The 26,304-nt window shown below is 39.6% G+C and overlaps 1 protein-coding gene across 5 annotated transcripts in view; it reads left to right on the forward strand.

Annotated features, from left to right (window-relative positions):
- LOC132820468 (transmembrane protein 33-like) overlaps positions 1-26,304 on the forward strand; it is a 158,353-nt gene that overhangs the window by 98,062 nt on the left and 33,987 nt on the right. For 4 of the 5 annotated variants that reach the window (XM_060832639.1, XM_060832637.1, XM_060832641.1 and 1 more), the window contains one exon: positions 23,193-23,276. The exons of the other annotated variant lie outside the window; for it this stretch is intronic. In XM_060832639.1, coding sequence (XP_060688622.1) covers positions 23,193-23,276 — 84 coding nt within the window. The remainder of the gene's footprint in view (positions 1-23,192; positions 23,277-26,304) is intronic. 5 annotated transcript variants of the gene reach the window in all.

A 26,304-nucleotide genomic window follows, 5' to 3' on the forward strand; every position in this document is an offset into this window, starting at 1 on the left:
TAGTCTCCAGAGATCCCAAAAATCACTCCTGCCAAAATCCCGTCAGAACTGTTTTTCCCAATTTCAAATCACCTCTCTCCATGGTCTTCCTTTGGCCAATTAACATCCAACCAGCTGCCATCCCTGAAAATAGCAATCACTTGATACCAGTTCATTTACAATAACCTTAAAACAATACAGGAGTTGCATTATTGTCCAGTCCAGTTCCCAACAGTAAACCACTGTCTTTGTTTTCTTTTTGAAACAAGCTGCTATTCAACGTTCAACTCATCACTTCAACTCTCAGTTCTAAACCACAAAAATTCAGAAAAATAGAAGGATAATCGTGAGGGTCTCTTAAACTATCATGTTTATTGAAGTCACAGTTACATTATATTTCACCTTTGATGCCCAAGTATGTATCCACCAAAACTTATCACTAAGTAGTAAGGGGTGGGAAGGGAGGTTGCATTGATTTCAAAGATCAAAGAATCCTGCAATTTGATATATGTACATGTATGTCTGCAGCTAATGTTTAAGTTCACCAAGAATTTTCTTTCTCATTACATTAAAAATAAATGTTTTTAAAAATTTATTTTCAAGGAAGTCTGTTAGGCTTTGAGAGCACTTAAAATTCAGCTTTACACCTGAACGCCACTTGTAGCAAAACTAAGCTAGCCTGGAACATGTTCCTGGTATCAGCGTGTTCAGGACTCTGAGAAAAACTTGATCTCAAACTTATATTGATGTGTTTTATTGGTTTTAGTCATCTAGTAATGTTGATGTTTTTGTGAGAGAAAATTGACGAACCTATTATCACTGGTTACCCTTCTGAGGAGAACATAATAGTGTACATTTGAATCTTGGAGGGAGTTGACTTCAAGTTGATTAGCATTGCTTTGTTCCACACTCTATTCTCTTGCTGTGCAAAGCTTCAGATATTTCACTGAAATTATGAAAATCCTCCATTCCCTCAAATTTAAAATTGACTAACATCAATTAAGTCATCCCAGTCACTGAACATCCACAGCTTTCTCGGGTAGAGAATGTAAAATATTCTCCACCCCTTGAATAATAATTCTCCTCATCTTGAGCCTACAGTCTGACCGATTATTCTGTTAGTGCCCCCATCTGGGGGGAAATCATCGTCTCTATATCCAACTTGTCAAACTACAGGATTGGTACAGCACAGATGGAGACCATTCAGCCTATTGAGTCTGTGCCAGCATTCCATATGCTCATCTCACCTAGTGCTATTCTCCTATCTTGTGCCCATAACCCTGCACGTCGTTCTTTTGCAAATAGCCATCTAATTGATTCCCTTATGAATGCTTCTGTTGAGCCAACCTCCATCATTTTCTCAGGTGGTGCATCCTAAACCCTAACCACTCACTGCTTGAAAATGTTTTCCACTTATTACCCTTTTTCTTTAATAATAGGAGAACAAACATTTAGAGTTACAGTGCAGAAACAGGCCCTTCGGTCACATACGTCCATACCAAGCAGATATCCTAAATTAATGTAGTCCCTTTTGCTAGCATTTGGCCCAGATCACTCTAAATCCTTCCTATTCATGCATCCATCTAGTTGTCTTTAAATGTTGTAATTGTACCAGCTTCCATCACTTCATCTGGCAGCTTATTTCGCACACACACCACCCTCTTTGTGGAAAAGTTGTCCCTTAGGTCTCTCTCAAATCTTTCCCCTCTCACCTTAAACCTATGCCCTCTAGTTTTGGACACTCATTTTGGGGAAAAGACCTTTGCTATTTGCCCTGTTCTTCCCCCTCATAATTTTATAAACCTCTTTCAGGTCACCCCTCAGCCTCAATTCTCTAGGGAAAACAGTCCATACCGATTTAGCCCTTCCCTATAGCTCAAGCCAAGAAACACCAGAAACATCCTTGTAAATCTTTTCTGAACTCTTTCCTGTAGTAGGAAGATCAGAATTGAACAACTAATCCAAAAGTGGCGTAACCAATATCCTGTCCAGCTGCAACATGACATCCCAATTCCTATACTCAATGCACTGACCAATAACAGCAAGCATACCAAATGCCTTCTTTACTGAGCTGAAAATGTGTTGCTGGAAAAGCGCAGCAGGTCAGGCAGCATCCAAGGACCAGGAGAATCTATGTTTCGGGCATGAGCCCTTCTTCAGGAAGAAGAGCCGCCTTCATTACCCTGTCTACCTGTAACTCTACATTCAAGGAACTATGAACCTGCACCCTAAGGTCTCTTTGTTCAGCAACACTCGCTAGGACCCAACTGCTAAGTGTGTAAATCCTGCTCTGATTTGCATTACCAAAATACAATACCTCACACTTATTTAAATTAAACTCCATCTGCCATTCCTCAGCCTATCTGATCAAGGTCCAGTTGTACTCTGGAATAATCTTCACTGTCCACAACACCACCAGTTTTAGTGTCATCTGCAAACTTACTAACCATACTTCCTATGTTCACATTCAAATCATTTATGTTAAAAAGTAATGGACAAAACAGTGAACCCCGCATCAATCCTTGTGGCACTCTGCAGGTTACAGGCCTCCAGTCTGAAAAACAATCTGCACCACTACCGTATTCACCCTGTTCTCAATCCCTACATAAGTAGGAGCATTTCCTCCCTGTTAACTCTGTCCAAGTTTCTTGTGATTTTGAAGGTTTCAACCATACCTCCTCTCGTCCTTCTGTCTTCCCAGGTGAATAATCTGGGCTCACCCAATCTACCTTCATTACTGAAATTCCTCCTCCCTGGAATGATTTTCATATATCTCTTCTGTACTCTCTCTTTAATGCTGTCACATTCTTGAAGAATTTTAGATTTTCGAACAACTTCCATTCTTTTAAATTGCAAGGAACACTAGATGTTTCCCCAAAGGAGAATGCCCCCAATTCCATTAGATAGAAACAGTAGCTGTGATTGTCTTGATTAGTTGAATAAATGGTGTTTTCTTGTACATGTAGATCTCTCCGCATAACAAATGTTAGGAGTGAGGAAGATGGTTTCTTATTCTTCACAAATGAGCTTCCAAAGGAAGTGAGATATGGGCCAAGTGCTGGCAAATGGGGTTAGATTAGGTTTGGATATTTGGTTGGCATGGGCAAGTTGGACCGAAGGGCCTGTATTCGTGCTGTACATTTCTATGACTCTGACAAGTTCTGTGGCTTTGGGATTTTCTGCCTGCCTTTCCTTTAACAGAATAGTTTTATTTTTAATTTTGGAAAATGTCCCTCTGGAGGGTACCTATTTTCTCAGCCCTTTCCTTGTGGCATTGTGCACCTTAAGGTAACTTTGCAGTCCATTTTATACAGTTTCACTGTTTCAGATTAATGAGTAATCCTTCTAGCTGTGTGTGTTGAATAGCCACAGCTTGGGGCAGGACTCGTGTATTGTCTTTTAGCTGAGGCAATTAACTTTTCCACTGTTGTAGTTATCAATTTGAATGGGTCCAACTTTGCTTCCTGCCTCAGCACACATCTCTGTTTGAGTTCTGAAGGAGAATCCTATTTGGCTCAATGTTAACTCTGCATCTTTCTCCACAGTTAATGCCAGACCTGCTGATTTTCACCAGCGCTTTGTTTTTATTCCAGATGTCAAGCATCCTCAGTACTTTGCTTTAATGTTTGAAGGACCCATTGTGTTGCCTAGAGCTAATTGCATTGCAGAAGTCTGTTTTGTAATTTGAGATGAAGACATAGTTCACTGAGTTTTGAAATATTACACTGTTATAGAAGTTATTTGCTGTAGCCTCCATGTTGAAGAAACTTCTTAAATTAATTTTCAATTTTAAAAGCAGAAATATCCTTTTAATGTGTTTTTTTTTCAAAATCAAACATCATGTTTGGAATAATGGGAAGTAAAAAATAGTTTTAACATGTCATTATCCCGACATTATTGCATCATCAGTATTAATTGTACATAGCTGGAGCCCAAATACTGATCATTTCAGTACTTCTATTATCCATACTCCATTCATGCTAACATATTACTCATCCCTCCCAAGTCCTACGAGTCCTAATTTCGTATAATCAACTTGTGTGCTGCACCTTGTCGAGTGCTTTCTAAAAATCAATATATGCTACATCTTTTGATTTTCCCCAAATCAGTTTTACTAGTTACATTTTAATTTTCCTCATTCTTAGGATACAAGGATTTCTGGCAAAACTAGCATTTGCTGCTATTTCTGATTGCCCTTGAGAAAGTGGTGGTGAACCACCTTTTTGGGCTGTTACCATGATGTCGGAAACAAAGTTGCACATTTTTGATCAAGCTGCATTGCTTCAAAACAATGAGGATTGTGTGTGATAAAGAACTTGCAAGTGATGTGGGGTTACTATGTGCTTGCTACCCTTGATCTTCTAGGTGGTAGAGGTTGCCACTTTGGGAGGAACCTTAAAGATTTGCTGCAGTGTGGTTTTATTTATATAATGCAGCCTACAGGCATTGTGATCTCGCGGTGCTTGAAGGGAGTGAGTAGTAAAATAAAAGATGGGCTGGCAATCAAGGAGCAGGATTTGTCCTGGAAAATTTCAAGCTGCTTTATTATTCTGAGTTGCACTCATTCAGGCAGTTGGGATATATTTTATCACCACCTTCACTTGTGCCTTAGATGGTGGACAGGATTTGGGTGTTAGAAAATGAGTCAGTTGTCGTGGAATTTCCAGCCTCTGTTCTACTTTTAGGGTCAAGTATTTTATGTGGCCGGTCCAGTTCAGTTTCTAGTCAATGATAAATCATAGGATGTTTATAGTGGAGTTTCAACGATGGTCATGCCCTTGAATGTCAAGAGCTATTGGTTAAATTCTCTTTCATTCGCGATAGTCATTGCCCGGCAATTGTGTGGCACAAATGTTATTCAGATTTTGCCTCATCAATGTTTCCATACTTGTGTTGAAAATTGTACTGAACACTATGCCAGCATCAATGAGCATGCCCACTTCTGACCTTTATGATGAAGGGAATTGAAGCCACTGAAGATGCCAGAGTATAGGTCACTACCCTGAGGAACCTAGTGTCAAACTTCTAGGACTAAGATTATTGGCCTGCAACAACCACAATCCTATTCCTTTGTGTGATTCTGACCAGATGAGAGATTTCTCCTGGATTCCCATTGACTTTACTCTTGTAGGCTTTCTTGATACCACATTAAATCAAATGCTGTCTTTATGTCACGTAGTATGTTCAGTTCCTTTATCCAAGGGATCTGTGTGCTAAAATATTCAAATATATGCATGAAATAATAAAGTGAAAATCTCCAAACATGAGTCCATTTCCATTTGGAAATGTGGTCCCTTTTACCATTTCTGCTAACCTGACAAAGCTCTTCACTTTCAATTGAAAGTTTAACTATATCTTACCTTTTTTCTCTTACATAATATTTGACCTGGGCACATAAAATTTTCATTGCAGAAATAGTGAATCCAAATTGGAGTTCAACTTGATTTAATACCAGCCTCTAAAAGAGCTGAAAGGAGAATCACTTGAGTTCATTTCGTGTTTTCAATATTACCAGCCATGTAATGTATAATTTCAGGTTTGATCCAGGCATACACATTGAACAGAGAACTGTACAGCACAGGAACAAGCCCTGCGACCCATGATGTTATGCCGAGCATGAAGCCAAATTAAACAATCCCTTATGCTTGCCCCTGGTTCATACCTCTCCATTCTTTGAATATTAACGTTCTTATCTGAAAATCTCTTAACACCCCAATCGTATCTGCCTCCACCATCACCCCGGCAGCATATTCCAGACTACTACCAAACTCAGTATAAAAAAAGTGCCTCTCACCTCTCCTCTGAACTTTTCCCTCCTTCATCTTATAAAGCATGACTGTCAACCTCACAATTTTATGGACTTCTATCAAGTCTCCCCTCAGCCTCCACCACTCTAGAGAAAGCAACCTGATTTTTTTTTGCCTGTCCTGATAGCTCATACCTTCTAATCCAGGCAGCATCCTGGTAAACCTCTTCTGCACCCTCTCCCAAGCCTCCATATCCTTACTGTAATGTGGCAATCAGAATTGAACGGAGCACTCTCTAAGTGTGGCCTAACTAAAGCCTTATAATGCTGCAACGTGACAGCCTGACTCTTATACTCGGTTTCCCAATAAAGGCAAATATGTCATACACCTGCTTTACCACCCTAGCTACTTGCATGGCTACTTTCAGGGAGCTACGGATTTGAACCCCAAGATCCCTCTGTACGTCAATGCTGTTCAGGGCCCTGCCATTAACTGTATACTTTTCTTTAACATATAGTCTCCCAAAGTGCAGCACCTCACATTTACCCAGACTGAACTCCATCTGCCATTTCTCCACCCATATCTACAACTAATCTAGAACCCGTTGTATTCTTTGACAACCTCCTATACCATCCATACCTCCACCGATCTTTGTGTTGTCTGCAAACTTACTAATCCAAGTAGGTCCCGGTACAGATCCCTTCGGAACACGACTAGTCATGGACCTCCAGCAGGTAAATGCCCTTCTACCACTACCCTCTACCTTCTATAGGCAAGCCAATTCTGAATTAATGCAGCCAAGACACCATGGATTCTATTACACGATTTCATCCTTCAGAGATTTCATGAAAATGCCTCTATTGTAGGATATTTGTCAGTGTATCAAATAGTAGAAGGCACTACACAAATAGGAAGTCTTTTTCCCAAAGTGGACTTAGCTGTCACATGTATAATTAGAATTTCTCTCACTTGTTTCGCACTGATATTTCCTTCCCTTCTTCCAATTTGAAAAATTTAATGTGATTTTAATTTTGCTTGCTATCTAGGTGATTCTCTGGCTGTGGCCAGATTTTCAGTTCTGACTTGGTATCGTTTGCCTGGCTTGCACCGAACTCAGATTAGAAAGTTAAGGAGATAGGACAGGAGTGAAAATGGTGCCTCAGAGCTGCCTGAAAATATAAAAAACTTTTGTTAAGGAATGTTTTCCCTTTGGATACTGTATGGTCACATTCTTGAGAACCATGGCACAGTCTTTTGTATGATTATATCCTTGAGGTCCCCTGTGTTGACTTATGAACACCATTCCCTGAGGCTGAATAGGTGATTCTGATGCTTTACATACAAACTGCAGGGGCTTAAGTTCCATATGTTTTGCCATGCATGGCCTATAAATAGCTAGTTGCACTTTATTCTGTGAGACTTGCCTCTGGAAATGATGGGGGATAAAGCAGAGTGAACCCACAGCTTATTTCCCATTCCAACTGATGCTAATGTGCCAGAATGTTTGAGGGAAGGAGCCTTGAAACCAAGGATGTTGCCATCTTATGATCTAGCTTTCACTACTATCTTCAAGACACAATCCATCGCCTCTAATTTAACTTGAGCATAAAACTGGGCCTATAATCATCAGATAGGTGTCATTATAACCATTCATAGTGGAATGCAGAAATGTAGCCCAATACATTTTTGTCCCATTTTTCTTCTTTCCCTTTAAACATTGAATGTTCATTTACTTGTTTCATAAGTGCATTGATTCAAATAATAGTGTATCACAGAAGCAGGTCATTCATCCCAACGTGCCTGTACCACCTCTTTGTTTTGAAGGAGTTTTTCAGATTGCTCCCATTGCCTGTACGTACTTCACTGTCCTGACAATTACTTCTCTTCAAGCATTTATCTAGTTTCCTTTTGAAAGTTGTTACTGAATCATTATGCCTTTTTGAGCAGTGCATTCCAGATCTCAATAACTTGCTTCAGAATGGAAAAAAAATGCCATTATGTTGCCTCTGGTTCTTTTACCCATTACCTTCAGTCTTTGTCCTTTAGTAACCACCACTTCTGCTGTTGAGTGCAGTTTTTCCTTCAAAGCCAATCAGTATTTGACCCAATGTGAACCCAACACTCCAGCTGAGACATAACCGGTGTTCTATTAGTTACTCCATTCATAAAACCAAGGGCTTATTAAATTATTGTGCTTTATTAAATTTCTTGACTTGTCCTGCCACCTTCAAAGATTTGCGTACCTACCCATGTCCATCTTCCTGTACCCAATTAATGTTCCAGCATTCAATATATCTCTCTTGTAATTTTCTGACTGAAATTTTATAATCCCACACCTCTCTACATTAAATTTCATATGCAAATGAGTCAGCTATTTTACCACCTGAAGTCTGCTACTAATTCCCCATTTTCTTTGCACCATTTACTACTATGTGCGTAAGTTAGGGGCACGTGAATGTGCTCAAGTGTGTACGTACAGACGCTGAAGTGCTTCAGTATTGCCACTCATAATTTGATCATGAATATGCAGTAAACATTATAATAGTCACATATTGCAGAAAGTGATGTTTATTCTTAAACTTTGATTATTGATGTTATAGTATATTGAAAAGCAGCTTTCTTACTCCATTGTTGATAGGGATTATGTGGGCAGCCAGTGTCATTACCATTATTATTCCACAGAGAAGTCTGAAGTAATATTATTTGCAACATTGGGCAGCTTCTAAAATTATACAGTCCTTAGTTGTAAAGTCTTTGGACAACATTAAACTTTGGGTGTGCTCATAATAGCAGCAAACTGAATGCAACATATGAAAATATATTTTAGAAAATTTAAGATCATCTCCAAATTCTCAGTTTTACATAAATGCTTTTTAAAATGATGCATTGTTCAGTCTGATTTTTCAATTGTTCGCATTTTCTTCTGTCGTCATCTTCAATCAGTTTCATATAATGCAGCTTTTATTAATAACATTAACAAAACTATTTATGTATTTATTCATATGCTACTGCTTATATGTATATCTAACAGTATTAACATTTAAAATTACATAACTTTCAAAATGGGCTGTATAATTCTTATTCTAGCCATAGCCACGTTTATGAAGGACCATTTTTACATCTGCAAATACTGATTTACCACCTCAGTAACTTTAAAATGCTTAAATAGACACTGAGCAAACTTGTTAAGTGTTGCCTTCTCAACAGACTCTCCATTCTTTTTGAAAAATAGACATGCTGGTTTTATTTTGAAGTTATAATCCTCTCATTGCTTTAAGGATTAATTAAGCCCTAATGAGCTAGAGTGTGTACATAAAACCTCAGTTTAAACTGCCACCTTTAAACCATTATTGCTGTTTTTGACAGCCATTGTATCTGGATGTTAAACTTATTTTTTTGTCACATGAGAAACTTTTCAGAACACATTTGTTGTAATTTTCGAACAGTGAGAAACAGATGTTTCATTAAATTTGAGAAGGCATAAATAAATAAGGTTAGATAGCTACGGCAGGGAAAACAATATGCTGTGACCTCAGCATGTGAGAGTTTATGGGGAGCACTGAGGTTCCAAATAAACTTGCCTGTAATAATTGTCTGCATCTCTAACTTTAGTTGTTGTGTTTCTGTTCACCGAGCTGGGAATTTGTGTTGCAGACATTTCGTCTCCTGTCTAGGGGACATCCTCACCGCTTGGGAGCCTCCTGTGAAGTGCTTCTGTGATCTTTCCTCCAGCATTTGTAGTGGTTTGAATCTGTCGCTTCCAGTTGTCAGTTCCAGCTGTCTGTTGCAATGGTCGGTATGTTGGGTCCAGGTCGATGTGCTTATTGATTTGAATCTGTGGATGAATGCCATGCTTCTAGGAATTCCCTGGCTGTTCTCTGTTTGGCTTGTCCATAATAGTAGTGTTTTCCCAGTCAAATTCATGTTGCTCGTCATCTGCGTGTGTGGCTACTAAGGATAGCTGGTCATGTCGTTTCGTGGCTAGTTGGTGTTCATGGATGCGGATCATTAGCTGTCTTCCTCTTTGTCCTATGTAGTGTTTTGTGCAGTCCTTGCATGGGATTTTGTACACTACATTGGTTTTGCTCACGCTGGGTATCGGGTCCTTCGTTCTGGTGGTTGTTGGTTTGTGTGCTGTTGTGAGTCCGAGCACCCGAGCTACAAATCTTCTCCCAAGCTTTGAATCTTTAACTTTAGCTCTGAATTGTTGAGCTAGAATTTGAGCCACACATGTTGCAGGGCATAAGGGAAGGGGACAATTATCTTGTCACAGAATGCTAAAATAGTCACACCGCTTGGAGATTAAGTAGAACTTTAAAGTTGGTTGATAATAACATGGAGGATGTGATTGCATGGCAGACAGATAAAGGAACCCAATTTGGAATGAAGAAGCAGCTTCGGGCCTTGACTTTAAACAACAGTTGGGAGGCACTGCTGCCTATATGGACTAGAGTTGAGAGTGTGGTGCTGGAAAAGCACAGCAGATTAGACAGCATCCAAGGAACAGGAGAATCAATGTTTCAGGCATAAACCCTTCATCAGGATTACTCGAAACATTGATTCTCCTGTTCCTCGAATGCTGCCTGACCTGCTGTGCTTTTCCAGCACCATACTCTCAACTCTGATCTCAGCATCTGCAGTCCTCACTTTCTCCTATGTAGATTAAAACAAGGACTGCAGGATTGATGGACAAATAGATGACGGCATCATAGTTTGTGTGTGTGAAAAGGATTGCAATCGTGATTATTCCAAAATAGACAAAGGAATAGATATTTCCCCCTGCACACGGAACACCTGGTTGCAGTTGGTGTTTTACCTGCCTGATGCCAGGATTCAGAATAAAGGGGCGCCAGTTTAATATAGATGAGACATTTCTTCATTTAGAGGTTTGAGTGTCTTTGGAGCTTCTTGCCACAGGAAGCTGTGCAGCAGCCTTGTGTGTATTTCAGGCTGAGACAGATCCTTGATCAGTAGGGAAATCAGGGGTTATAAAAAAAGGGAAGGAAAGTAAGCATGAATGTTGGGCATGATTTGGAGATGCTGGTGTTGGACTTGGGATATACAAAGTTAAAAATCACACGATACCAGGTTATAGTCCAACAGGTTTAATTGGAAGCACACTAACTTTCAGAGCGCCACTCCTTATAATTGTGTCCTCCACTACCACCTGATGAAGGAGCAGCGCTCCAAAAGCTAGTGTGCTTCCAATTAAATCTGTTGGACTATAACCTAGTATTGTGTGATTTTTTAACTATGAATGTTGGAATCAGCCAAAATCTTACTGAATAGTGGAGCAGGCTTGAGGGGACAAATGGGCTACTATTGATCATGTTTCTTATGGTCTGCGGTCTTTTGTTTTATTAAGGATTAGAGAAGAACCTGGAATGGGAGGGAATGGTCTTGTATTTGTGAGCTGTGTAGGAATTAATGCTGAATCACTGTTGGAAGAGGCTGAGTCTTTCATTCCAGATTAAATAGACCTTCGACAATAATAATCCCTGGATTGTTACCTGAACTATGCACGAGGAGAAAGTGAGGTCTGCAGATGCTGGAGATCAGAGCTGAAAATGTGTTGCTGGAAAAGCGCAGCAGGTCAGGCAGCATCCAAGGAACAGGAGATTCGACGTTTTGGGCATAAGCCCTTCTTCAGGAATGAAGAGAGTCTGAAGAATGACTCTCCTCATTCCTGAAGAAGGGCTTATGCCCGAAACGTCGAATCTCCTGAACTATGCATGAGTTGGCATTGAGACAAAGAGATTAGAAGGTTAAATGTGCAACTGAAGGAATTATGTGGAAGGCAAGAGTTTATTTTCATGAACTATTGACGCCAGTATTTGGAAAGATGGAGCGGTTCAGTTAGGATGAGCTCCATTTAAACCTGGTTGGCAAAATGAATGACTAGGGAATAGACCAGGCTTTGCATTCATTAAAGCAGAAGGGAAGGGATTGGTAAGAAAATTCATTCAAAAGCAACAGTGGAACTGTCAAGATTCTGCAGCAGAGCAAATTATGTTGGGAAGGGACAGTGCTGGAATAACTAAGCTGATGGGAAATATTGGGCGGCACGGTGGCACAGTGGTTAGCACTGCTGCCTCACAGCGCCAGAGACCGGGTTCAGTTCCCGACTCGGGCACATTCTCCCCGTGTCGCGTGGGTTTGCTCCGGGTGCTCCGGTTTCCTCCCACAGTCCAAAGATGTGCGGGTCAGGTAAATTGACCATGCTAAATCGCCCGTAGTGTTAGGTAAATGGGTAAATGTAGGGGAATGGGTGGGTTGCGCTTCGGCGGGTTGGTGTGGACTTGTTGGGCCGAAGGGCCTGTTTCCACACTGTAAGTAATCTAATCTAAAACTTGAAGTAAACCTGAAAGCATGAAGCAAAGTCATTGTGGAGACAGTTGCACAGTGACCAAATTTGAGAACGAAATAGGAAAAAAATTGGGAAAAATGGGGAGTGGGGTTGAAACTAGTCCTTATGATAACAGATGAGATAAAGGCAGTAGGGAGAAAGGATCTTGGCTCAAATCATCTAAGAAACAGATGGGCCAAATTTGTCTTGGCCAACTTGCCTCCTATCGGAAGGGTCACTGGACTTGAAGCACTCTATGCTACCAGACCGTCTCAATTTCTCCAGCAATTTCTATTTTTGTTTCAGATGTTTAATATGTAGTTGTTTTATTTTTATATTATTTCCTCCTGTGCATGTAATTTGGTTTATGTTCAAGATTTTGGATGCCATTACATCATTTTAAATTCAATATACATTGCTATCATGTGCTGTACTCCAGAGACTCCTTTACAATGATGCTTTCTCATTGCATAATTTTATTCCAAAATATCCTGTCCCTTACTTAGTTCCTTGACGTAGTTATGTGTAAAATTGCATGCATTCAATGAGCTTATCCTCCTATTACTGCAGAGTTGGCTTACCCAGGCTACAAGACTATTAAAGAACTTATTAACCTTGTTAAGCTCTGATTTTATGATGTATACTTTGCCCTTTACAAAAATCACTGTTTTGGAGTTTAAGAATAACATTGGAGGTAGGACAGTGAAGGTTCGCTAAATTGATCATTGGGGTGTTGCATAAAGAAAAACTGAATAAATTGGGCACAATTCTCTAATTTGGAGAAGAATTAGAGGTGATCTCGTGAAAATTAGTAAGGGACTTAATAGGTTAGATGCTGAGAAATTTGACTCTAGTAATTAAAGAATCTAAAATGTGGGGGAACAGTCTCAGGATCAGGGGCTGAAATAAGAAGAAATTATAAGAAGAAAAACTGAAGGGAAGTGAATCTTTAAAATTCTCTACTGGGTATTAAATTGTTGAAAACATTTAAGGCTGGACTAGATAAGATCCCTTGATTTTCTAAACTATGAGCAAGGAAGTCAAGTTGAAAACTAAGGTCACCAACGATCATACTGCATAACAGAACAGGCTCAATGGAGATTACTTTATTCCTGTTTCTTGTGTTCGCTTTCCAATTTCACCTATATGCTTTGCATGTTGATACTCATTTTTGGAAGGATTTTTGAGGCTTTAAGGGTCAACTTTTATGGTGCATGTTTATCATCAAATGAGCATTGCTCATTCTCCAGTTCCGCAGCTAACATTCTATTATTTATTTCTGCATCTGCTTTACGGTGGAAAAATGCACTATTCATCCAACTGGTCTATGTAAGTGTTTATGCTTCATGTAAGCCTCCTTACATATGAATTGCCCCTTGCCACACGAATCTTGCAATCCTATATTAATACATTACTTGTCAAGGCTCTATTTAAAATGTTTCAACACTCTCTGCTTCTGTGGGGCATCCAGAACTAGAGAGCCTAATTATTACCAAATCAAATAAATAATGTAAGAAGAATCTTTTTCCACACAGTGGTAAGAATGTGGAACTCCTTGTCAAGCTTAGTGGTTGGAAGAGTTTCTCTCCAATCAACTGTCAAACGCTTCATGATTTTGATTATCTTTAGAGTGTCTTCTCTTAGTGTTGAGACCATCATTATATTTTTCTTTAATTTTCTCATTTTTGGTTTGGAACTGAGTGCAGTTGAGAATTGAATTTTGAACAGAAGCTTGTTTTCTGTTTTGAAAAGAAAAGGAGATAACAAAAGACTGATATTTACTATTGAGAATTAACTTTAAAGGATAATGCAGGTTATATGGTGCCCAAGACATTGTCATACTTGGAGACTGGCAGCTGGTTAGATATTGAATTAGCCAATCAAAGGAGGGCCAATGCTGACCAACCAAGCACAGAGAATGTTGAAACGGTAAGCAAAAAACAAAGGACAGTTTTGCCCAAGAAGCTATCAGAAGGGGAAGCTGTTTTTTTTTGGTTTTGCTTTTTCTAGTTATTCACCAGTTATTGACTTGTTGGAACTGCTGAGAAGAGAATCCCCAGTCATAAGAAATAAGTATGTCTCCAATGGTATGCAGAAGCTATTTGCATTGACTAGTGTCATTGCACTATAAGCAAAATGTGCATTCCTACCCACCTATAATATAACCTATCATCAAAGAAATTCTTGAAGACCTGGTATTCAATGAAGTAGTTACCTAACTAGCAAATGACTATTGCTTTTTTTGTAAATCATCTCTCAACATTCTGCCTGCCTGCCAGTGTACAATTAGGGGTTTATGATCAAAAGAAGATTGGGCTTAGGTTGTAGATATTAATTAGATGGCCTTGTTGTTTATCTTTGTTCTGCCAAAGTTAGATGATTATAATCAATTGCTAATTTTTGTTTAAGTTATAAATTTGGTGTCCAAGTCTGGGTCAGATCAATTGGGAAATTTTGAGTCTCACTGAATGTTTTAAGTTCACTGTGTTGCAAATTCAGTGATAGTGAGGCTGATTTTGGTTTGGCTTGCCATCTGTGTCATAACATCAGGCATTTCTTTCCAGGGTATGATCTGAGGTATTGAAATTGCCTTTTCTAAAAGTTTTTAATTTTTTTCCATCACATTCCACTTTAGATTAATAATTATCTTGAAGAAAAATCTTCAAGACCATATTTTACTGTGAAAGGATTTCATTAATTGTCTGAGAGGCATTTGAATTGTTAGGCTTTAGATTATCCATTTATGATGTTACCACATCTTTCTGTTTGAGTGCTTATGGTACACTGTATTTGTAGAACGAGTATCAAACAGATTTTACAAGCTGTGACTTGTGTTTTCTATGGAGACAAAACCTGTTAATTGTTATTTGTTTTACAACAGGCAGGGAGAAACCATTAGTTTCATCATGGAAAGTGAACAATGAATTTGATTGTTTGTGTTATTTGCATGTTTCGTTTGCGGTTTTTCTGTTCCGTGTTTGGATTTCCTGTCAGTCTCTTTGAATTATAAGCACCTATTCCAGATGTATGGTGCAGTCAAGTGGCTATTTTCTTAATCTCAAAAGAAGAAAGTGAAAATATTACCCACTTTTATTGTATTTGAGAAATCAAATGAGCAAAGAGAGTTTTCAATTGTGCATTTGGCATGTTTCCATTCAATACCAACACAGATGGCTCTGTTGTTGCAATGGAAGCAGAAATACTACATTAATGTTTAAAGGGATTAAAAATCCTCTTGGCAGTAGTGACATATGTTACCACTTAATTGTTGCATTCGTTGCTTCTCCTGCTGTTACAAAACCTGCAGTCATTTTGTTTGCTGTTTATAACATATTAAGAGTCTTTCATGTTCAAACCAAGTTTTCTAAAAACGTTGTTCATTTTTTTGTGTTTTGCTCGTGTATTTATACATCTTATCAGATGTCAATAGCCTGTCACATGGGTGCCCTCCTTATGCCATGTACTAGTGTTATATAATATTGAAGCGCATGAACAAGGAGCTGAGATGATGTATGTGACCTGTATCTGCACCGCATAGTCTTACAGCACAGAAACCAACCCTTTGGTCCAACTAGTACACGCCGACCAGGTTCCCAAACTAAACTAGTCCCACTTAGCTGCAGTTGGCCCATATTCCTCCAAACCTTTCCTGGTTATGTAATTATCTGAATATCTTTTAAACATTGTAATTGTACCTAATCACCTTATCTATGCCCCTCATGATTTTAAAAACTTTTGTAAGATCACCCCTGAACCACCTATGCCCCAGTGAAAAATGCTGTAGCCTATTTTTTAATAACTCATATTTTCTATAGCCAGCAACATCCTGGTAAATCTTTTTTGAACCCTCTCCAATTTAAGAATATCCTTCCTATAGCAAGGTGACCAGAAATGCACTCAGTACCATAGAAGAGGCCTCACCAATATCACGTATAACCTTACCATTAGCTTAAAAAGATTGCATCTTGAACTAGTCCAAACTGACCCTATCCAAAGAAGTTTAATTTTGAAAGTTAAATGAAGATGTACTTTATTCCACATCAATTGCTTGAAAACGTAAATGCTCTTTTTGATATGACTCTTACAATGCATTAATCTTTTCATCTGATATAGTTAATATATTTGTTATAGCTCTATTATTTTTGTTGAGCTGTACTAAATTATAGTAACTTTATTGACTAGTTAAAAATGGCCAAGACGTTTTAGTATCAGCATTTAGTTTGCAAATTAATTTATTGGCATACCGAAGTATTTGTTAGATGTATAAAGCTGCTTCAGTTTGATGAATGTTAAACCGTTAAGTGTTAGAATCATTGTTCTGATATACCATTTGGAATATTTCAACAATTAAAAAAGTGTGTCCCATTTCAACATTAAATGTTAGGCAGTTTTCCACTGCAAAGGTTAATGTACCCATTTTGCTCTTTCCAGATGCAAATCATGGTCACATAGAGGGCAAGGTATTTTCATATTAAGTTGATCAGTATGACATTTATATATGAGAGAAAAATGTGTAATGTCTCAAGCCGAAAGGAACAAAAAATTTATGTTTAAAGCAGTTATTTTACTCTAACTATATACTTCAATCTATAAGATATATTAGCCTAGAATTTTTTTGAGGTCAGAGCCATTCTGCAGACAATAACAGGTTGCCTAAGCTTCCAATGTGGTCAGCAGGACATGCAAAGTCATTGCAAGATGATGTGGAGGTGTCAGTGTTGGACTGGTGTGGATAAAGTTATAAATGACATGACACCAGGTGCAGAAGCAGTGCTCCATAAGCTCCCACTTTCCAAGAAACCTGCTGGACTATAATCTGGCGTTGTGTCATTGCAAGATAGCATGTCATATCTGTCATTCCAATGAAAAGCAACACACTCCTGGAGCCGAACCTGACTGCCAAAGAGGTTTTTTTTTAAATTGCCTGAATATGGGAACACTGAAATATCCCTTAAACTACTGAGCCGCCTCCGCCGACGTTTTCCTGATCTGATGTATCAACCCCTTTCCTCCCTTCAGCAGTGAGATGCATGGGAGCGTCCAGCAGGTTTCAATAAGTCACCAATCTAATCAGTTGTATCCCAGGACAATGTGACAAGTTAGGGAGGAAATTGCAGAGCCTCTGGCAGAAATACTTATCATCTATAACTATGGGGTGAGGTGCCAGAGGACTGGAGAGAAGCTCATGTTGTGCCTTTATTTAAGAAAGGCTGTAAAGAGAAGCCTGGGAGCTAAAAACCTGTGAGTCTAGCATGGTGGTGGGTAAGTTGTTTGAGGTGATTCTAAAAGGTAGGCTTTACATGTAGTGGAGAGGCAAGCAATGATTAGGGATAGTCAGTATGTGTGAGGGAAATAGGGTCTCACTAACTTCATTGAAGTTTTTTGATGAAGTAACCAAAAAGATTGATAAGGATAGAGCAGTAGACATTGTTTACTTGGGCTTTAGTAGAGCTTATTATAAGGTTCTGCACGGTAAATTAGTAAAGTTAGATCACATAGAATCCAGGTTGAACTTGCCAATTAGATACAAAATTGGCTTGATGGTAGGAGACAGAGGGTGATGGTGGAGGATTTTTTTTTGACTGGAGGTCTGTGACCTTTAATTTCCACTTTTGTTTTATCATCTATATTCACATGCAAATCATTTATATAAAAGGCATGAATAGTAAGTTTGCCAATGACACCAAACTTTTTGGTATAGTGGATAGTAAAGAAGGGTTTCTAAGATTACAAAGAGATCTTGATCAATTGGTGCAGCAGGCTGAGGAGTGGCAGATGGAGTTTAATTTAGATTAATGTGAGGTATTGAATTTTGGTAAAACAAATAAAGGCAGGACTTACACAGTTAATGGTAGGGCCCTTCCTGAAGAAGGGCTCATGCCTGAAACGTCGATTCTCCTGCTCCTTGGATGCTGCCTGACCTGCGCTTTTCCAGCAACACATTTTCAGCTCTATCTCCAGCATCTGCACTCCTCACTTTCTCCCTGCATATTGTCACAGGACAGAGAAGCTGAGGGGTTCATGTACATAATTCTTTGAAATTTATGTCACGGGTAGATAGGAGGATAAGAAGGCATTTAACACACTTGCCTTTATTGCTCAGACCTTTGCATGGATGAGTTGGGACATCATGTTAAAGTTGTACAGGATATTGATGTTCTGCTCGCCCTGGAATATTGCGTGCAATTCTGGTCTCTATGAATCAAGTAATTTTAAGTAATTTCGAAACTCCTACAAAGTAAGCCTTTTAAAATTTGGAGCCTGACTTTGACCTTCTTTTGGGGGCATATCACTGACTTTATCTGCAAGTTTGAAAAAAGGAACCGAGACAGAAATTGGTCAGGTGCGTGCGTAGTTTTTAAAAATTGACCATTATATTGGAAAGTCCTTCAAGCTGTCAGTCTGTAATAAAAGAAAAAGGCAGATGATACACTAGAAGCTAGTTTTTGAAACTGGACAACTGTAAGAGTACTCACTTTTACTGAAAAGGAAAACTGTGACGGCCTTCACTGAGATAGTGAGGTTAAAATAATGGAAGGTCAAAAACAGGGCAGAACTGTTGTCTTCCTGGTGTTACATAGGCCATGGCAAGAAAGTTGGGAAAATATGGAGAGCGTAATAAAATCAGAACTTTGACGCCGAGAGAACATTTTGCAATTTTCTTTCCACATAAAACTTAAATGGTGACTTCGGAATCTGAACACTGAGAGGCAGCTACCTTATTTGCATGCATTTCCATCTCACTTAATTTCCTAATTCACCTTTATTTTATACCCCATTCCCTTCCCCAGGAAACCTGACCATGCAAATTCACAACACACAAGTAAGAATGGGAGCTCTGGAATTCACAAATCATTTGTCCTGGCCAGTATCCAACTGTTTCTTCACCACAATGCCCTGCATGGTCCACGGCTGCCATCGTCTTTAACTCTTCATCCAAACTACTGTGCACCAGCAATCCACCAGCCTCCCCACATTATCGTTGCCAGCTCTGAATCCAACTGAACACCACTGCTTCTAGCAGTGTCCCCAATTCTAAGACTTGTACTCTTTGCTCAAGAAAGCACAATTTATTTACTCTGGCCACTTTGCATTCAGTTTCAGCCATTTATTTTAGTTATTACACAGTTGGATTTCGATCTGACATGACAAACTTCCAGCTTCATATTTTGCACTGCTGTCTTTGTGGCCCTTTATAATCTTTCAGCCTCCCTTTAGTGAGAGCGATGGCATGTAGATTTGCGTACTACCTACCAGCCACCGAGTGTGTTAGACCTGGTCTTCATGCAATCCCAATATGTCCAAGAAGGCAGACAGATTCACACGTTAAGATCTAGCCTGGTACTCAGAAGACCAAAAGAAATACGAATACTAGTAGCTTGTTAGGCTCTGTGAGCCTACTCCACCATTCAGTAGGATCATGGTTGATCCGACATTCCTCGCTCCATGTTCCTGCCCTTTCCCCATAACCCTTGATTTCCTTACTGATCAAGTATATGTCTATCTCAGCCTTCAATACACACGAGGACTCGGCTGCCTCAGGTCTCACTGGCAAGGAGGTCCAAAGATTCTGAACCTTATGGGAGAAGAAATTCCTCCTCACCTCTGTTTTAAATTGGTGACTTTCTTCTGAAACTGTGCACTCTGGTCCAAGCTCTCCATGAAGGGAAACATTCTCTCAGCATTTACCCTGTCAGTCCTCTTAAGAATCCTGTGTATTTCAATGAGATCACCTCTCCTTCTAAACTCCCAACCTGTTTAGCCTTTGCTCATCCGACAATCCTTCCGTGCCAGGGGTATTCTAGTGAATCTTCCCTGAACTGCTTCCGATGAAATGATATCTTTCACTTCAGGGGACTGAAACTGCTCACCAGCACCTAGTGTACCTGCAGTAAGACTGCCCTACTCTTATACTCCAACCCCCTGGAGATTAGTGGCAACATTCCATTAGCTTTCATGATTGTCAGCTGCAGCTGTGTGGTAGCTTTCAATGTTTCATGTCCAAGTACTCCCAAGTCCGTTTGTGTTGCATCTTTCTGCAGCATTTTTCCATTTAAATAATACTCTGTTCTTTCACCTAAAATGAACAACTTCACAATTTTTCACATTATATTCTATTTGTCAACTTATTGCCTACCAGTATCTCTCCTGTAAACTGTATTACTATCACAATCTGTCTTTTTTGTTAATGCATATTCAATTATAGTTCCTTTTTCCAAGTCATTCAATATATTCTAAACAGTTACAGTCCCAGCACTGATCGCTGTGGAACCCCATTGTTCATGAGTCACCAAACTTAAAAAAAAACCCTTATCCCCACTCTCTGTCTCCTGTCCATTAGCCAATTTCTATCCATACTAATGTTAACCTTTTGATGGACTCTTCATCCTTTGATTCAGCTTACTAAGTGCCAATGACAACCTTCCTTGCTGTTTCTGTACCTACCTGACAAAGACAGTAAGCTTGGGGCAGAGATGATGCCTTTCTCCAGTGGTCCTCTGAGTTTCAGAGATCTGAGTGTTTCTTAATTGACTAGCTGTGGTGATGTACTCACTAGTGTTCCTAAGTCTAATCTAGAAAGAGAACCTACAAAGATTTAAGTATCTGAGCTGGTGGATGGTGCAGATGAGTGCCTTGCTGGTTCACCCCCTGAGGATTGAGTGGCTTTCTCCTCAGATATGGAGTTGAAGCTGAGGATCTCCAGAATCCAAAACAGCAAGTGATGGAAAAACTCCGCAGACTTGATAGCATCTGTGGTGAGGAAAAAAGCATTTTTTTTTCAATCCAGTGGCCTTATGTCAGAATGATTTCACTGGACTCAAAACATTAACTCCGTTTCTGTCTTCAAGATGCTGCCATACTTGCTGAGTGTTTCTATGATTTTCTGTTTTTGGTTTCAGATTTCCAGCATCCACAGTTCTTTCTTTATTTGAGGATTAACAGCACTGGCCTTTGTGCTGCTGTTGGTAGGAGACCAGCATCAGTGCAACAAATGAAACTTGCTGTGTTAGTTGACCATTGAGGTCTGCTAGTCCTCATATGAGTGACCATCCTTTTCTAATGCTAATTTGAGAAACTTCTTGAATAGTGAAGATTTGGTCAGCACGGTGGCACAGCGTCAACGATTCCAGCCACGGGTAACTGTCTGTGTGGAGTTTGCACGTTCTTCCCGTGATTGCGTGGGTTTCCTCCCATAATCTAAAGATGTGCTGGTTAGGTGAATTTGGTAATAAAAACAATGACTGCGGATGCTGGAAACCAGATTCTGGATCAGTGGTGCTGGAAGAGCGCAGCAGTTCAGGCAGCATCCAACGTTTCGGGCAAAAGCCCTTCATCAGGAATAAAGGCAGTGAGCCTGAAGCGTGGAGAGATAAGCTAGGTCAGGGTCGGGGTGGGGAGAGAGTAGCATAGAGTACAATGGGTGAGTGAGGGAGGAGATGAAGGTGATAGGTCCGGGAGGAGAGGGTGGAGTGGATAGGTGGAAAAGGAGCTAGGCAGGTCAGACAAGTCATGGGGACAGTGCGGAGCTGGAAGTTTGAAACTAGGGTGAGGTGGGGGGAAGGGGAAATGAGGAAACTGTTGACGTCTACATTGATGCCCTGGAGTTGAAGTGTTCTGAGGCAGAAGATGAGGCGTTCTTCCTCCAGGCGTCTGGTGGTGAGGAAGCGGCAGTGAAGGAGGCCCAGGACCTCCATGTCCTCGGCAGAGTGGGAGGGGGAGTTGAAGTGTTGGGCCACGGAGCGGTGTGGTTGATTGGTGCGGATGTCTCAGAGATGTTCCCTAAAGCGCTCTGCTAGGAGGCGCCCAGTCTCCCCAATGTAGAGGAGACCACATCGGGAGCAACGGATACAGTAAATGATATTAGTGGATGTGCAGGTAAAACTTTGATGGAATTGACCATGCTAAATTGCCCACAGTGTTCAGGGATGTGTATTGCAGGTGCATTAGTCAGAGGTAAATGTAGGATAACAGGGTAGAGGGAGGGGTCTGGGTGGGACAGGAATTCTATGAAGAGGAGCCTGATGTCCAAAGACCACCATTTGGTTCTCTTGGCTCAATTAGTGAGACACTGAGGGATTAATTACAATTACATGGATGCAAGAGCAATTGATGGTGGTGTGTAAGAAAGGAAGTAGTGAGCTGTCCACATTTTTTTGAGTAGAAAGCACAGAGGGCAGGAATGGGTGGTAGTCTGAGAGGTCAAGGTGGTTCAAGAGACTTGCATAAACATGATGCATGCAATAATGTGAGTTGGAGCCATTATGCATTGATGGGATATGTGTGCAGTGGTAGAGTTGAGTTAAGAGGGGTAAGTGATTGCCTTGTGACTGTAAAATTGTACACAGAGGATAATGGCCTCACTTACCCTTACCCTACTGACATGATGAGCAGAAGATTGCAAGAGAAACATCACTCCATGGCATCACATTGGTGGTTGGTATGGATCTTATCTGGTGATATGTTTCAACTGAAAAGGGGGTAAATTCTGCCCATATGTCCTCATGAAATGTAATGATACACTCATTGTGATAGTGGCACTTTGTTTTTGCAAATACATCAGTTCCAGTAATTCAGCTAAGTTAATATAATGATATGGAATATAAATAATTGCAGTGAAATAAATCTGCTTTAAGACTGATACCAAACCTCTTGTCATTAAATATTTGCTTTGGGAAACTTGAAACAGTATGTTGAAAAGACATGGATGTCCAAAATAGGTCACTAGGAAATAATTCATAGTCCTACCTCATAACTCAGTTCCCATTGTGCATATAAGCAATGTGAGTCAACTCCCCTAAAAGTAAGATAGTTTAGTGAAGGTATCTACAAGGAAGAGCTGGTAAAGAATTGGTTTATACCATTTCAGTTGCATTGTGTGCATGTTTGGTGAATTTATAATCTCACCAGCAGGATTTAAAAATACTTTGTTTAATGCATGTGTTTTTAAAAAAAGGGACAAGTAAATGTTTATCTGTTGGTGCTCAATTGCGTCAGTTTATTTGTCAGTACTTTGTCAGGATTCTGATAATAGTTGAATGTCTCTGATGTATCACCTTGATCCTAACTTTTATGTTCAAAGTTATTAAATTGTCAATCAGATAAATGTGTTTGTTTCACAGAGGCCGGGCTCATTTATTCCTCCCCTTTTTCTACTATCGTTTCCTGACCCTAAGGTATGCATCTCGAAGGAATCCCTACTGCAGGTAGGTACAATGTTTTACCCGTCTCCTCCATTGTTTATAGGCTTGAAGACATTAATATTGTTACCAAGACTACAAAATATCGTGAGTAGGCATTGGATTTAGACTGTATTTGGATAATGCTGAAGAAGGTAACCAAAACGTTACCAAATTCTCAACTCTTAGTACAATTAAATCATTCTTGAAAATCCTCATTACAGATTTTATATATTGTTTTGCTGAATATGTATTAATATAATGTATTGCTCCGTAGTCAAAACAAAATACTTATATTTGGTTTTTGTTAAAAGAATAGTCATCGTGTATTATTAGTGTTAAATTTATTTGCTAGATTTTAATTCACTAATTAAAAATTTTGATTACTTAATTTTTAAATAGTTGGCTTGTATCAAAAGTAACTACTAAATAGTTTGTGTGGTATAATGAAAGGATAGAAATAAAAATGCCTTTTACCTATCACACCATTTTTGCATTATATCTGTATTACATTGCAGATTATTAGGAATTACAACAAAAGTTATTCTTCTGTTTCAAATGGTTGCAACAAATTTTCTCGTGCCATTTCCTTCCAGCCAAGCCATTTTCAAAAATTATCTAGGTATCCTTTGTTCTCCTCACCACAAGCAGATTTATTGTGTACGAACATATCTCCACAGTAAGCCCATTGCACCTTTTTCAGACATCATAAAATATGTTAGTTAAAATGGCGTACAAATTGTCAGCTGTGCATACTGTAACTGAACACTCGTCACAATGATTTCTTTGGCTATCTTGCTTGTCTTTGATCTTTTTTCATAAGGATTGTTAATTGGCTAGCATCAGTGTTGAGAATGGAATAGATTTGGTACACTCGTTATCCATACGACATGCATTTTTTTTTGGTAGCATTGGTGAAATGTGGCCTCATTTATTCAATATAACTATACAGTTGATGAACAGGGAATTTTAAAAATTCATTCACGGGATGAGAACATCACTGACTGGGCCAGCATTTATTGCCCATCCTTAATTGTCCAGAGTGTAGTTAAGAGTCAACCACATTGCTGTGGGTCTTGAGTCAAGTGTAGGCCAGTATCCTTCCCTAAAGGACATTAGCAAAAAGATGGCTTTTTTCCAGCAATCGATGTTGGATTCATGGACATCATTAGACTATTAATTCCAGATTTTTTTTTTGAATTCAAATTCCACCATCTGCTGTGGTAGGATTCAAGCCCAGGTCCCCCGAACATTACCTAAGGATTCTGGATTAAAAGTCCAGTGATAATAACATTGGACTTATTGCCTCCCACCATAAATTGGTGTTAAACCTGGTGATGATAAGACTAAAGGATATCACATTGGTAACAATGATCTAATCTATAGGCATTGACATTTAGCTTACTTGAAGTTACAGAAAATGTTAAATTTGGTAGTGAGATGGCTATTGCTAGTGCATGATTCTCCTCTGGAGAACACCAGGCACCATCATAGCAAAATGATGGAGAAGAGTACAGTCATTCTGTCTTTCAAGAAAATTAAGACCACCGTGATCACCATGATGGAAAATTGCATGTTGGCAAACTTGAGTCTTGCTGTCTGAGGGTCTCACAATAATCCTGTGTATTTTCCAGTTTCTCCTGAATGAATATAGCTGTCTGTAGCTTTGGTAACTGTTTCATGCTTTTACCATGATTTTTAATAAAGGTTGTCCCTTTATGGTGGCCTTAATATAGTTTTATAGCTTTCTTCTACCATTTGACCATGGCTGTTTAGGCTTCAAATGTACTCATTCGTGCTTACCTTCTAACTTTTTAATATCCCTGGGCCTGCAATCTCAGTTTGAATTGCTTCTGTGACCCTTGCTTTCCTTTAGTGTAGCTGTGCCTCATGGTCCCTATTCGCAAAGTTTCTGGATCAGAGCTGTAAGTACTGTTTATAAAACTCTTAGCTTTCCCAGCTGTAACTTTCCCCTGCCCACCCTGGGTTTTAACTTATGGACATCCAATGTTAATTTGCTCTCCAGCTGAGCACTTAAAACACTTCTACAGATGGATGTAAGGTTGCTTGCTGAGCTGGAAGGTTCATTTTCAGACGTTTTGTCACCGCGCTAGGTAATATCATCAGTGAGCCTCTGGTGAAGCACTGATGATATGGCCTGCTTTTTATTTGTGTTTAGGTTTCCTTGGGGTGGTGATGTCATTTCCGGCTCTTTTTCTTGGATCTCATTTACCACCCCCTAAGTCAACGTGTTTGTTGATAAGAGTTCCAGTTGGAATGCCATCCTTCCAGGAATTCTCATGCATGTCTCTGTTTGGCCTGTTCTAGGATGGATGTGTTGCCATGGAAGTGGTGTGCTTCCTCATCTGCATGTAAAGATACTAGTGAAAATGGGTCATGTCATTTTGTGGCTAGTTGATGTTCATATGAACATACAGATGAGGAAAGACACCACTTTGACTGGGGCAACACATCCATCCTCGAACAAGCCAAACAGAGACATGCGTGAGAATTCCTAGAATCATGGCACTCCAACCGGAACTCTATCAACAAACACATTGACTTGGATCCCATTTACCACCCCCTGAGAAAAGGAATAGGAAATGACACCACCAACCTTTTTTCCTGTCCGGGAGCAGCAGGAGACAGAGAAACGGTGACGTTGGAGACGAGGAGGTTGCCATGAAGGTAAGAGAATCGTATAAATTCTTACCTTCGAAGCCCATGGCCTTTTTCTTGTCTGGGAGCAATGGGAGACTGAGCAAAAGTGACGCTGGAGACAAGGAAGTTGCCAGGAAGGTAAGAGAACAGTACAAATTGGCAGTGGCTAAATCCGAGATACTACATGTGTAGTATCTCCTTCCTGCCCACCCTCCTCGAACCAGAAGAAAAAGGGCTCTGCAAGGTAAAATTTAGTTTTTTTTTTCTTTGCACTTAAATATGAGAGAAAAAACATAGTTTGGTTTTAGTTAATTGATATAAAGCTAAAGTTTACAATGGCAGAGGACATGTGCCTCTTGCCTGATGTGGGAGCTCAGGAACATGGCTGAAGTCC

The sequence above is a fragment of the Hemiscyllium ocellatum genome, chromosome 11, assembly GCF_020745735.1.
Source record: "Hemiscyllium ocellatum isolate sHemOce1 chromosome 11, sHemOce1.pat.X.cur, whole genome shotgun sequence".
Taxonomy (NCBI): domain Eukaryota; kingdom Metazoa; phylum Chordata; class Chondrichthyes; order Orectolobiformes; family Hemiscylliidae; genus Hemiscyllium; species Hemiscyllium ocellatum.